This window comes from Barbus barbus (genome assembly GCF_936440315.1).
Source record: "Barbus barbus genome assembly, chromosome: 17".
NCBI classification, from domain to species: Eukaryota; Metazoa; Chordata; class Actinopteri; order Cypriniformes; family Cyprinidae; genus Barbus; species Barbus barbus.
In genome coordinates, this window is record NC_136745.1 from 27837309 (window position 1) to 27850633 (window position 13325).

Here is a 13325-nt window from a genome sequence, read left to right on the forward strand (position 1 = left end):
TTTATCATTTAATCTGACTCCATTTCTTTATGACCTCGTATTTAGCTTGAAATACAAATTGATTGCTTGTCCATTTCTAATTTATTATTCTGATATTTGATTATTCTAGTTAACTCTTGACTTTATATTTACTCGTTCATTCGGTTGCTCATGTCTTTAACAAGGATGCAACGTAATCTACTAGAGTCAGTAATTACAGAGTAAAACAGAATAAGGTCAAATGTAACAATTTATTATCAGTCAGGTAAATACTGTATGTATTATGTCAATTCCACAGCAATTCAAAGAGATCAAATCATATCAATACAAAACATCGAATTCTCAAAGATAAATCTATGAGTAAAGAATGCATACCTGACTTTATAGTAATACATAGTGTGAGCATTGAGACCCACACTACGGGCTTCTGGTTACAGAATCGCCCCTGATCCTTTTGCCACATTCTCTTTAAGTACTTCAGACCAGAATAAACATCCCCCAAACTCGAGACAGGAACTAACAATTTGGATTTGCTTTGATCAAGCCGAGTTAGCACCTTTTGGGACAGAAGGTAATTTGCATGAAAACCACTGGGAACTGACCCACCCTCTATAGTATGCAACATATCTCTGAACTCTTAGGGTCTGTATTACCTTTTAGTTTACTTCTTATAAGAATGAGACCATTGTACCAGTCGCCCTGAGACAATTCAAATGATACCAAACATGACTGTAAATAACACTTGCATTAATGTAGAATATTACATTCTTCTATTGACCATTCTGAGTGAGCTGAGTGAAAGGAGAGATGGGTGAGGGGAAAAGTGGATGAAAAGGAACTGATGCATATGTGAGAGAGGCATTTTCTTGCATTTTCTCTCAGTGGGGTGTGGAGGCAGATGTCTGTATGTTAATGCACTGTGTGTGTGTTGTCCAGCTCAGGAGTTCACAGTGTCTGAGATTCTGTAATCCTTACAGTACATCAGCCTTGGATTGTTTCACCAAGTATACAGTGTAAATGCAGATATCGAATATGGGTATAAGAATATGCTTTTGCTCTCAATTTGATCTCACTAGCATCAAGAAGACATATTTAAGAAGACATATACTTACATTTCACTGCTGGTTATACTCTGTATAATTGTGTATGTGACAAATAAAAATTTTGAAGACATAATTAAGATATTAAAGTGGTCTTATTTTATTTATTTTTTTATTTTTTTCTACCATTCAAAAACTGGCGTCACTGCTTAGAAATTGCTGGTTAGTGGTTTAATATGTCTCCTCTAAAGAGCGACAGCTCGCTGAGTGTTTTTTGAGTGCAGTTTAAGTTGTACCCGCTATTGTGGAAATTGTATCTCCCATCATTTATTTCCCGTTACAGCACTCAACACTATTGACCGACTTCAAAAAGATATTACATAACAATTCCCAAGCAGACACGTCTATGTTTTGACAAAAAATGTATTCGTATTTAGCACATGATATAAAAAAATAAACAAGATATTTAATCGACTTTTCTCAGAAACATTTGTAAATATTTCTGTAAGTGTCCAATTTATAGCAAGTTATGGTATTAAATTGTAAGCAATTAGTAATTTACAAAGCAAAAGTTAAGAGTTTAAGGGTGAAAAATGAAATGATAGAACAACTCGCATTAATCTGAGCAAACCAACGACAAATGAATGGCCCTAAAAATACATTCCAGAGAATCGGCAGATGCAAGGGTTTAAAAGAGTAGATGCCCCATATCATCATTAAACCCCAAATTTGCATTTAAATGAAATGTGAAATTCCTCAGAGCGTTACACAGCCTCAGGCATAACGATGAGTCTCATTTGGAAAGGAGAGCTTTTCTCCGCACTCCATTTCTCTCTACATTACTCGCAGAGCTCTGCACTGGGAGGACCTCAGGTGCTGGAGACCCTCCTCACATCTGGGAGACGGTCTCCAGTGTTAATTCAGTCTGCCCGCTGGAGAGGGCTGACTCAGCGAGGCCTGTTTTATTGAGATGGAGGAAAGTTTGAACGGCCCTCTCAGTTTTCAGTGGGTGGCTGAGTCGGCGCCTCAAATTCAAAAGATCCTTCAGTTTTGAGCCAGGAGATTGAGTTTACCTGAGAGGACTCGGGTATCTGTGATCTACGTGAAAGAATGTGTGTCACTCTGGTTAGTGTCTTGTACTATTGGAAAAACTGGTGCTGATATTGAAAAATATAATAAAAGTTTGGGATCTGTAAAATACTTTAATGTTTTTGAAAGTCTCTTCTGCTCACCAAGGCTACAGTTATTTGATCAAACATATAGGAAAAACTGTAATGTTAAATATTATTACAATAATTGTTTTCTATTTGATTGTATTTTAAAATATAATTTATTCTTGTGATCAAAGCTGAATTTTCAGCGTCATTACTCCAGTCTTCAGTGTCACATGATCCTTCAGAAATCATTCAGTATGCTAATATGCTGCTCAAAGAAAACATTTCTTATGTTGGAAATGCGGTTTAATATTTTTGTGGAAATTAGTTTTAATTTTTTTGATACATGTATATACTGCCTTCAAGTCCATTTAAAGATAAACATTGGTGCCCACAGTTCCAAATAAAAATTGCACCGCAACATAAATGGCTGCCCACTGCTCCGGGTGTGTGTTCACGGTGTGTGTGTGTTCACGGCTGTGTGTGTGTTCACTGCTTTGTGTGTGTTCACTGCTCCGGGTGTGTGTTCACGGCTGTGTGTGTGTTCACGGCTGTGTGTGTGTTCACTGCTCCGGGTGTGTGTTCACGGTGTGTGTGTGTTCACTGCTGTGTGTGTGTTCACTGCTGTGTGTGTGCACGTTGGATGGGTTAAATGCAGAGCACGAATTCCGAGTATGGGTCACCATACTTGGCCGTATGTCACTTTACTTCACTTTTTTCACTTTTACTAACACCTACCTTTCATTACCCTGTCAATTCCTGATAGATAAAATTGAATAATTTTTTTCTTTGTTGACTATCCTGTTTTACTTGGAAAAAAAGGAGTGAAAGGTCCTGTTTCATATTGACTTTATATCATGCAGCCATGTCTTGTGTATCATAAAATAGGAATTCTGCAGTTTACTCTGGCCAAGAACCGCCCACATAGACCAGAAGGGGCCATCTAAACAGTTCATTTCAGTACAAATCTACAATTTGACAGTTGTATAAATATGCAGGTGCTAGATACCTTGTTTGAGGAACAAAGAAATTAACATGCTCAGCCAATCAGAATAAAGCTAGCATTTTTCACCAGCTTGCAATATCAAAATGTGCCACAGTCTGAAACCGGCACTACTTCCAACAGTGTAACTTGAGACGGATAAAGGCAGACAGAAGAAAACTTTCACCACAATGATCCTGTATATCTATACAGATGAGACAATGATCACTGCAAAAAATGAAACATTATTCTTTGTCCGCTATAAATGACACCTCCACATTTAACATCCTGTGCATCCTGTGCATCTTCCGCATGTCCTTTGTGAATATGTCTACTTGAAGGTTAAAACACATAATATTTGAATTAAACTGTGTGATATGTGCTGCTTTTGTCAAGATTTGCTTCTAAAGGAGCTGAATTGTAAATCCTTTTTTTTTTTTTTTTTAAACATTATTTATTTTTTATTTTTTTTCTTCTCTGTTTTTACGTGGTACTCTAGAGTAGATTAGAAAGCACCTTGTGGGCCAAACCCATTTTGTAGCGTTCAGTTTTCATAAGCATCCGGTTTATTTAATTCACTCACATTTTAAATGGCTTTTGAAGTCACTTGCAAGCAAATAAAAATCGAAAGGGACTCTGAGTTACAACAAACCTTGTCTGTGTTTTATGACTTTGGCATGTGTTGTGCTAAAACTAATGGCATTTGGCAAGCTGTTTCAGGTGCTTTAGTCATTTCTTCATGCCTGTCTATGTTTAATAGATTATGTCAGAACTCATATCCTCTTTATGTATGCAATGGTGGATGTGGTGTGGGATATTGACAAAAAATGATATCTCAATATTGTGATTTTTTTTGCTAACAATAGTGAAATTATATTTTGCTGCATGTGTTTTTGTGCTCATACCTTGGTTGGTTTAGGCATGAATAAATAAATATGACACTAAGTCCCTGTGAGTGATTAATTAAACCATTCATTCAAACTATTCCTTTAAAATGGCTGATTCATTTAGAAAGGAAGCTAGTGACTGTCTTTATGAATGGATCGTTGAATCATTGATTCAAATGATTTGTTCAAAAACAGATTAATTCAGGAAGGAATCACTGCGCAGTGTTGCTCTGAGATAAATGTTCTGATCCGCCTTTGTTTGGCTCTATTTTTGTTAGCAAAAAAAAAAAAACCCACACACAATAGTGTGTCTAGAATGTAACTCACTCAATATTAACTTCTTCTTTGTTGAACTGTTGTATAAAATTAATATCACATTTGCGATCGTGCTCAGGTGCTAATATTTAGGTAAATGACTGTTGCTTGTGTGATATTACTTAGGATAATGTAAAACATAGCCTAACCGGCCACTAGACTTGTGTCCTGTCTGGAGGTGTAACATCCATGTTGGTGGGCTTGTGCTGGAATTCTCCTCTCAGGCAGAGCTGATGATGATGAGAATCCCACCAGTCCAGCCACATTTACTTTAAACCTTTACCAGACCCTCTCACTCTCTCTGTCTGTGTCTGTGTTTCATGTGGTCATGCTTCCCAACTGCAGAGCTGCTGTTATTGTGCCAGCATGCATTTATACGTCTGTGCATGTGCCGAACCCAGACACTTATTGTAGTTAAAAATCTCCTTGTTTCAGGTGTGAAAGAAAACAGAAGACGATTCATTTGACATGGAGCTCTCTCCAGCTGGATGAATCAAACCTCTCATAAGTGCCCTTGGAACTTGAGTGAAGTCTTAAGAGCTTATAGTTTTATCCACAAATGGTATTCTTAACTTCGTAAATGTTCATGTTAGGTTAAAAAAAGGAAAACTAGCTATATTTCTATTATTATTCATAGCTTGTTATTTATGTCATTCCAAACCGATATGTCTGTCTTCTGTGAAAAACAGAGATGTTCTAAATATTATGAGGAGACGGCTAACTGAATTTCTGTCAAAGTCAATCAGTGTTTGTGGATACCTTAGAAATGAATAAGAAGGGCTGTAAACTGGATTCTACCCATTTCAAAATTGTTTGTAACTTTTCTCATAAAATAGAAATTTCTTGTGTGTAAACTCCATAGATAATTGCAAAACAAATTTTAATGGCACACATTAAAGTTAAAATATTTAGGTCTAAATTTAAGATTTATGTATCTGAACTGCACATAAAAATTCCAACCATTTAAAACCATGGAACAATTTACAGTTTTAACCGTAAACATAATGTAATACATATTTGTAAGTCATACAGTATATTAATGAAACTCAAAAAAGCATAGTTTATAAACTGTTAGCATCTATTTGATTTCATTTAAATAATATATTTATTTAAATATTTTCAAAATGCATTTATTCAAATCATCATATATGGATAGCTAAAATGTGGATATAACATGGAAAGCTATAATTTGGTTCGTTTCCTTTCCTTGTTATATGTAATCATTAGTTAATTCTTGTCCAGCTGTGTTCGTCTCGTTATCTATGATTTACCTGTGTATTTATAGTCCAGTCTGTTCAGTTTGATTTCTTCTGGTGTACTCGTTACTCCCCGGTGTTCCTGTCTGTGTCAGCCTTGCCATGTCTTGATGTCTTCATTAAAGACTATGATTTGAGGTTACGTCCTCGTCTGCGTGTTCCTTGTTCCTCCCTCACGTGTGCACCGTGACAGTTATTGTGTATTTAAAACATTCAGTTTATTATTACTATTAGGGAAATTTTTACCCGTTTGTTACCTTTTTCATTTATGCATACCTGATAAATATGCATCCTATTAAGTTTATTATTTTGATTATGTAACAAGTGTGTAATCCAAATAAATTTAATTTTAAATATAAAAATCCTTCATTTAGGCCTAAATATTTAGTTTGTTGATTTTCCTTACAGAAGCAGTTTAGTGTACTGCAGCTTCACCTCTTTTGAAATGCATTAAAAACAATGAATGAGTGTGAAAATGAATGTGATTGGGGACGGTTGAGTTACAAAAATGGAGAGGGGGGGGAGGGCACCAAAAATACTCTATATTGCTTGTGATTAATTGACAAAGTTGTTCACATGAAAGTTTTACATTCAGATATTGATCTGTGTTTATGTATGTTCAAATATGCCATAAATTAGATGTCATGTTTGGAACATTATGAAGTTGAATAAATGATGGCAGAATTTCCATTTTTGGTTGAACTATCACTTTAAATGAGATTATATTGTTCCTCCTGCCACATGAGAATGCAGGAAAAAGGCTATATTTATTTTCAACAGATTATATGTCATCATAAAGTACAATGCGATACAGTAGGTGACCTAATTTACCTTGACCATGCAGAGTAAAACTTGGTTTTAAATATGGCCATCAAGGTTTTTATGTAAGCCTTGAACTTATTGTTTGGCACACTGGAGGTTGAGTTCATAACAGACTTAAAGTTACTCTTACCTCGTTAACTCTGAGTTCTCCACACCCATGCAATCAGCAGTGTTTGTTGAGCATCTAAGTTAAACCAGTAACAACTGAGAGTCTATCAGCAGGGTTCCCATACAGAAACAAAACATTTGTTTAATTTCCTGGCCTTGGAATATAATGGAGATTTCTGTTGTGAATATAAATTATTTTTGCTCCTTTTGAGTGCATTCTTTGCAAAGTAATTTTTTTAATACCTTATGTACTAGAACTGGAAAGGTCATGAATAATGCATTAAAAGTCATTGGTCAAAAGGTCTAGAAACGATGCATTAATTTTCTTCTCTTTTAAGCCCCTGAAAAGGACTTAATTTTCTAGCACATCCCTTGTTTTCGCATGAACAGGCTGCCGAGCTCATATGTCATTTTACCCTCCTCTGCGACACTTGACATTCAACAACAGTTGTAAATTTTTTTCCTGCCACGTTACAGCCGTTCTCTCACATTGATCCCAGGGTTAATAGATAACACACATCATCCGCTGATGTAGTTTTCTTCCTTTTAAATTTAGGCTGATCCGATTTCATTGAGCAGCTATTTTTGTCATCTGTACATAGAAAACTACAACAGCAAATCATGACAACAGCCAGCGTGAAATAAACTGATGATTTATGAGTTAAAGCAGATGCTGTGTCCTGACCGCTCCATCACCGTAACCTCTGTTTCTCCTCATTTTGCAGGGCCGCTCTGCATCTACGGGTACATGAATCTGAGTTCCACCGGCCAGATGCCTGAGATGGAAGAAGTAGATACCAATGAGAGGTTAGAGCACCAATAACATCATCTGTCTTTTCCTTTAGCATATTTTAGCCAACCTCGAGGCCCAAGATGGTTTATAAATAGATCTGGTTCACGCATAAATAAGTGATAAGTGTTTTAACCCCGTCTGAGGCCTTTGTCTGAATTGACTTGCTTGGTGCAACATTGATATACGACCATATGTGCACCTCAGCGATCTCCTTTATTGATATGTCACTGCTGTAAATGCACTGCTTCCCTTAGAAATTACAGGAATGCAGTCTCTCTGGGATTTCTGGGGAATCTACTTCAGTATCAGGGGACTTGAAGGTCTCCTGAGGATGTTGGGCCTGTTTGCTCAGCAGGACAGAGGAAATATGAGTTTCCAATGTTGGCATCAGATTTCTCTCTTCCGGTATCTGCTTACAAACCCTCAGTGTCCTGTAACATCACTGGAGTCTCACAGCACTAAACAACACAGTAATGATGCTTATAAATAGCACTTAGTGTGTATTCCTCATCACTCAGGGTCCAGTGGTCTTCATGTTGTTGTCAGTGAAGTGTTACTGTGCTGTTATATTTATGTTTACGCTCAGAGTGTTGAGTAAAGGCGTAATGGTTTTAATAATAACTGATAATTTATGAATGTCAGAGGAATTTTATATCAAACAGTTACTTCTGGTCCTTGAATCTGATAGCTGAGAGGTCTTTTCAGTCGTCTGATAGTTTGTTTCACCATTTGTATCACTCCGCTTGAGGCATTTCTCACAGCAACTGTCATGGTGAACAACCAAACCCACTATAATTTTACAAATACTACAGTTTTTGTGTCACTGAATGTTTTTAGGCAAGAACGTAGTTATTTAAACTTCAAATATGCTGTATATTTATAAAGATAACATGTATTAGATAATTGGCTTTGACGTTTTTGGAGACGTTCAGCACTCATGAACCCACTGAGAGCAGCCTCGCCTCGATCAGTTCTTCTGGAATTTGCATTGTTCCGCCATCAGATGGTGATAAGAGACTGCCTTTATGAGTTAGTAGCAAATACTTTTATTTTGAAAGAGACTGAAACAGGGTTGTAAACAAGGAAGTTATTTTTACTTTCAACAACACCTTGTAAGATGCAGATAACAAATGCACTGAACAGCACTGTCATCGGAAATCACCCTTAACAGATGAAAGGATAATGCGACAAAGATATGCTTTCCTCAACGGACATTCAAACTAATATTTTATTGTGAATATGAGATTGAGCTGAAGAATGAATGCTGTATCAGACGCAGGTAATCACACTCACTCAGCCCATCTCTCTCTCATTATACTCTACATAATACAGTAAGCTTTTAATACAGTAAAGCAATAAGCTTTCAATAAAGCAGCTCAACATTCCTTCGTTACTAGTTTTTGAATTAGTAACAGAGGCTTGGGCTCAGCTGTGGTGGAAGGAAGTAGTTTTAAATTCCACTACTGAAATTTGAAATATGAGAAAAAGACAGGGAGATTCATTCAGGAACTTTACAAACCAAATGAAAGTATGGGTAATGCAAGACAAGCTCCGGCGGCAAACCATCTCTCGGTGAGTCGGGGTTCTAGCATGTCTAACAAAGCTGTCAAATCCCCCGTTATGGGGGGTTACAACACCGCAGTCTGAGTGTGTGATCATCACTGCACCCGCAGCGTAACACTTCATCGTGGAGGACGCATTTCAAACATTTCAAACGTCTCTCCAAACATTTTCATTCATACCGGCAAACATCGCGGATATCACCGTGTGCTCGATATCACAACAAATCACATGGCAATATCCTCCTCCTCTGAGTAGATTATCTGCAGAATGTCTCTATCTCTGTCACTGTGGACGGCAGTCTGGATCAGCATTTCTCTTGAATAATCCAGACTGTCTTGGAAATGACTGCAGTTTATGCTGAAGAAGACAGCAGAGGTTATTCCGGGTCTTTGGCATGCTTAGACGAGGAATTCTTTGATGTTGTGTTTTGAGACTTTCATCATGTGGTAACATTAATCAGAGCAGGCATAAATTTAGAAAGAATGATGGTACCACTGCAGAATAAAGACCATCATTTTTTCATTAGAGTCTGTCGTCTGCGTCATTGTAGGAGGTAAATTCCAGTGTGCACAAAGATTGAGTTGAATTTTTGATAATGGGTGTTTCAGTATAATTGAGGCACTATTTCCCAGGGGTTGAGTTAAAAAAAAATATTTTTTTATTAATATTTTTATTTTATTTACAGATCACACTGGACAGTTTTGGAGAGTTTTTGCAATGACATTTATTTATTTATTTACTACTTTTTTTTTTTTTTTACCCTTCTCCCAGACCTTTTTTTTAAAATGGTTTTGCACAAGTTAACTGTTTGTGGCATACATGATGACTAACAGTTTCCCTTCATGAAAATTTTATCAAAAGTTATTTAGTTAGTATACTTGGTTAATAAGGATACAACAGTGTTAGTAACGAGCTTAAGGTGAAATATGAGATGTATGAAGGAAATAAAGAAACAAAATAATATTTTTTATTGTTGAATGAAAAAATAAGGAAAGTGTGTTCAAGCGCCAGCAGAAAACAGTGTAAAGAAATACTCTTTGAGCGAAGCAGTCTTTATGCACTTGTCTCATTATTGTTTAGCGCAGTTGTCGTTGCTAGAAAACGCTTGTTTTGTTTACTGTGTGGAGACGTGCTGATATCGCATTTGGTCTCGTTCTGTATCGAGTATCTTGTCAGTGTCTGCACTTGCTTGGCCATTTGTTGTGAAAAAATAAGGAAAGTGTGTCCAGCTAAATTCAGTTAGTATTTTGTTAGATGGGCATAAAAAAAGCTTAGTTTACCGCGGCAAGCGGTCGTGTGAAGGCCTCCTCATGTGATGACTGAAGAGTGTAAAGACCATCGACTCTACCGTGCGACTCCACCAGGCTGGGACACCGGCAAAGGATATAAGTATCGTTTTTGATTTCTCCTCTTTTCTACTACTTGTTTCACTTCTGTTTCAGTTTTATAACCATTTCTTACTGTAAGAAATTAGTTGTTTTTATTTTTTGTTTTTTCATTTAAATATTAATTTTTGAAATTTTGTTGTATGCATTTGTCATTTTTATTTAATTTCTTTATTTTTAAAATGTGTATAGGTAGTATTTATATAGTTTTAGCTTTTAGTTTTGGATCTGTTTTTAGTTGTTTTAATACTACAATTGATTGCTTCTGTTGTCCTCATTTGTAAGTCGCTTTGGATAAAAGCGTCTAATAATAATAATAAATGCAAGCATGAAATTGTCTTTATCCACACAAACGAGTCAGGTTTTTATTTCAAAAGTTTTTAAAATGTCATTTCCACACGACATGCAATTTGATATGTGGAGAAAACGATGCTTCAGAAAAATGACAGAATTCTTCTGCAATGCAGATATTGTCCACTGTTGTTTTTGAAATAGAAAAAAATAACGTCATGGCAGTGTGAAAAGCGTTTTAGTAGAAGTTATTTTGTAAAAGAGCACACAGCCCAAAGTGGACAAGATGCCTTGAAGCGTACATTAAATGAGAATGAAGGACTCAGACAAGCGGATGCTCTTCTTTCCTTTCTCAGCTTGAACATGTTCAGACATGCTATTTTAGAATTGCCACGGCCTTTTGATCCTTGCAACTCAACCTGCAAATTACCCCGCTGTTGTGAACTTTACTATTGAAGTGACCTGTGAACTGCTGCTATGAGCGGGGTGATATAGACGATCTGATCTGACTCGCTCTTAATGAGATGCGGTGGAGAGAAGTCATGCACAGTTCATGTTCCCTTTTGAAACGTTCCATACAATACAATACAATTTAATTTTGTGTTACACAAGACTAGCCCTGCTTATGCATGTATATGATCACTATAACTTAAGGTGCACTGTCTCTGGTGTTTTACATACATTTCTGTGTTAGCCGAGGCAGACGGAGCAGAAAGCGGGCACCTCGGTGTGAGCTGGCTCTTCTCCAGCGGCTCGGAGCGGTCAGAGCAAGGCCTCAGGGGACGGGAAAACCCAGTTCTGCTCAAGCGGGAGCCCTGCTTTCTTGGATTACTACTGGATCTGCTCTGCAGCCACAAATCCGGTCGGGCACGTAGTCCACCTCGCCCTGGAGATTTCTAGCTGAACTAATGATAAAATGGTCAGAAACAAACAGCAGCGAGTCTTTGATGCTGTTTTTGGAGGAATGATTTAGTTTAGTTACTACATATCACTTTGTAGTCTCATGCAACATGATTAATGTAGGCTTCTGTGTTAAAATGATAGTTTTTACTTTTTCTGATGTGTTCGCCTACGATGTGAGGGTGTTTTGGATGCCTTCCAGGGCTTTGCTAAGTGATTTCTAGGGTGTTTTTGGTTTACTGGTTCAAGTCAAAAGATGATATTCTGATCTTATAGTTTGGCTCTATCCCTTTAATGTACTGTAAAATCTCTAGTGGTTTGTTCAGATCATTATTGTAAACCCACTTCATCCCAAATTGTTGAGCACATTTATTTTTCTTCTTCGGATCGGCCAATGAAACAAACTTGATGCCTTTTCAAAAAAGCGCCATTTTGAAGAGCATCCGATGGACGCAAAGTGCGTACGCTATTCTCTGTCATCAGTATCGCATCAATACGTATTGGACGTTTATTTACGCTGATTTGTGCGGAAACAGCATATCCATGCATTACTGATGACAGAGAATAGCGTACGCACTTTGTGTCCATCGGAGGCATTCTCGTTGCTTCATAAAATTCAGTTTGAACCACTGATGGCAGATGGACTAATTTGACGATGTTTTTTATACTTTTATGGACCTTGACATTTCAATTTACTATGCAGTCAATGGGACAGTCACAAGACTCCCGGTTTTCATCCAAACTATCTTAAATTGTGTTCCGAGGACAAACTAAGCTTTTACACGACATGGGAGTAAGTGAATATTGACAAAATTAAAATTTTGGGGTGGAGTATCCTTTTAACTGGTGAATTATACACAATTTTCATAACAAATCTGGCCTTATAATTTAGAATCTGTGCTTTAATCATGTGTGGTGATCCAGAGAACACAGATTTATTAACACGTCTTCCCTTCAGCTTATCTCTAAATGGATGTTATACGTAACACAGATAACACTGAGGGTTTGGAGCACGCTTTTACTCAGCATGACAAGAAGAATGGCCCAGTATGTCTACAGCAGTACATAAATCTATACTCTGCTGCACACACACACACACACCCATTTACTTATTTCAAATGAATCTAACGTGTCAAAATAGGGAGAAAAGCTGAGCTTTGACTTGTTTTCAAACACCTCATCAAGTGTAAAGGTTTCTGACAGCCCTCTACATACGTTCAGCGTTGATGACATGACATCTGCAAATGCCTATAAATTACCCAGAAATATGACGCTTACAAGCCCTAAATGATCCGCATTTGACTTCATGCCAGTCATCCTTTGGAGATCCGTACTCGTTCACATTCATCCTTTTGTCCTCACGGATGGAAGAGTCACATGTGCCCTTAGAAAAAGCACGACTGACACGTAGCCCGACCCATTCCCAGGTGCAAGTTATTAACAGATTTCCCATTTAATTGCTGTCAATCCACAGAACGGGATGAAAAAATAAATAAATTCTGATTTATAATAACCAGGAAACACGTTTCCCAAAGCGAGCCTATTGGATGAGATAGAAGCAATTCAATTCCATTGAGATGCTGTATTCATTCAGGGATGCGCAGTGTTCATCTGCAAATGGCGTTTGGGAAATTATATCACACCTTAGATGTATGGAAAGCGAGCCTTCGTATTTGCGCTCCTCAAGTGTGATCTTGGTCTCGTGTGTATTTTCTCATTCACCTGAAATACTTCAGGAATTCAGCAAATAGCTCCAGTGAAACCAGCCTGATGTAGATCATGTAATCAACAACCTTGAAGGGACTGAATTTATATCCTTTAAAACACTTTGCTTTATTATATTATAGCAT

General features: G+C 37.2%; 1 protein-coding gene across 1 annotated transcript in view; it reads left to right on the forward strand.

Moving 5' to 3' along the window:
• Window positions 1-13325, forward strand: part of LOC306883388 (5-hydroxytryptamine receptor 4-like) — a 118229-nt gene that overhangs the window by 29495 nt on the left and 75409 nt on the right. The window contains exon 2 of the mRNA XM_079438595.1: window positions 7269-7350. Within this exon, the coding sequence (XP_079294721.1) occupies window positions 7269-7350 (82 nt within the window). The remainder of the gene's footprint in view (window positions 1-7268; window positions 7351-13325) is intronic.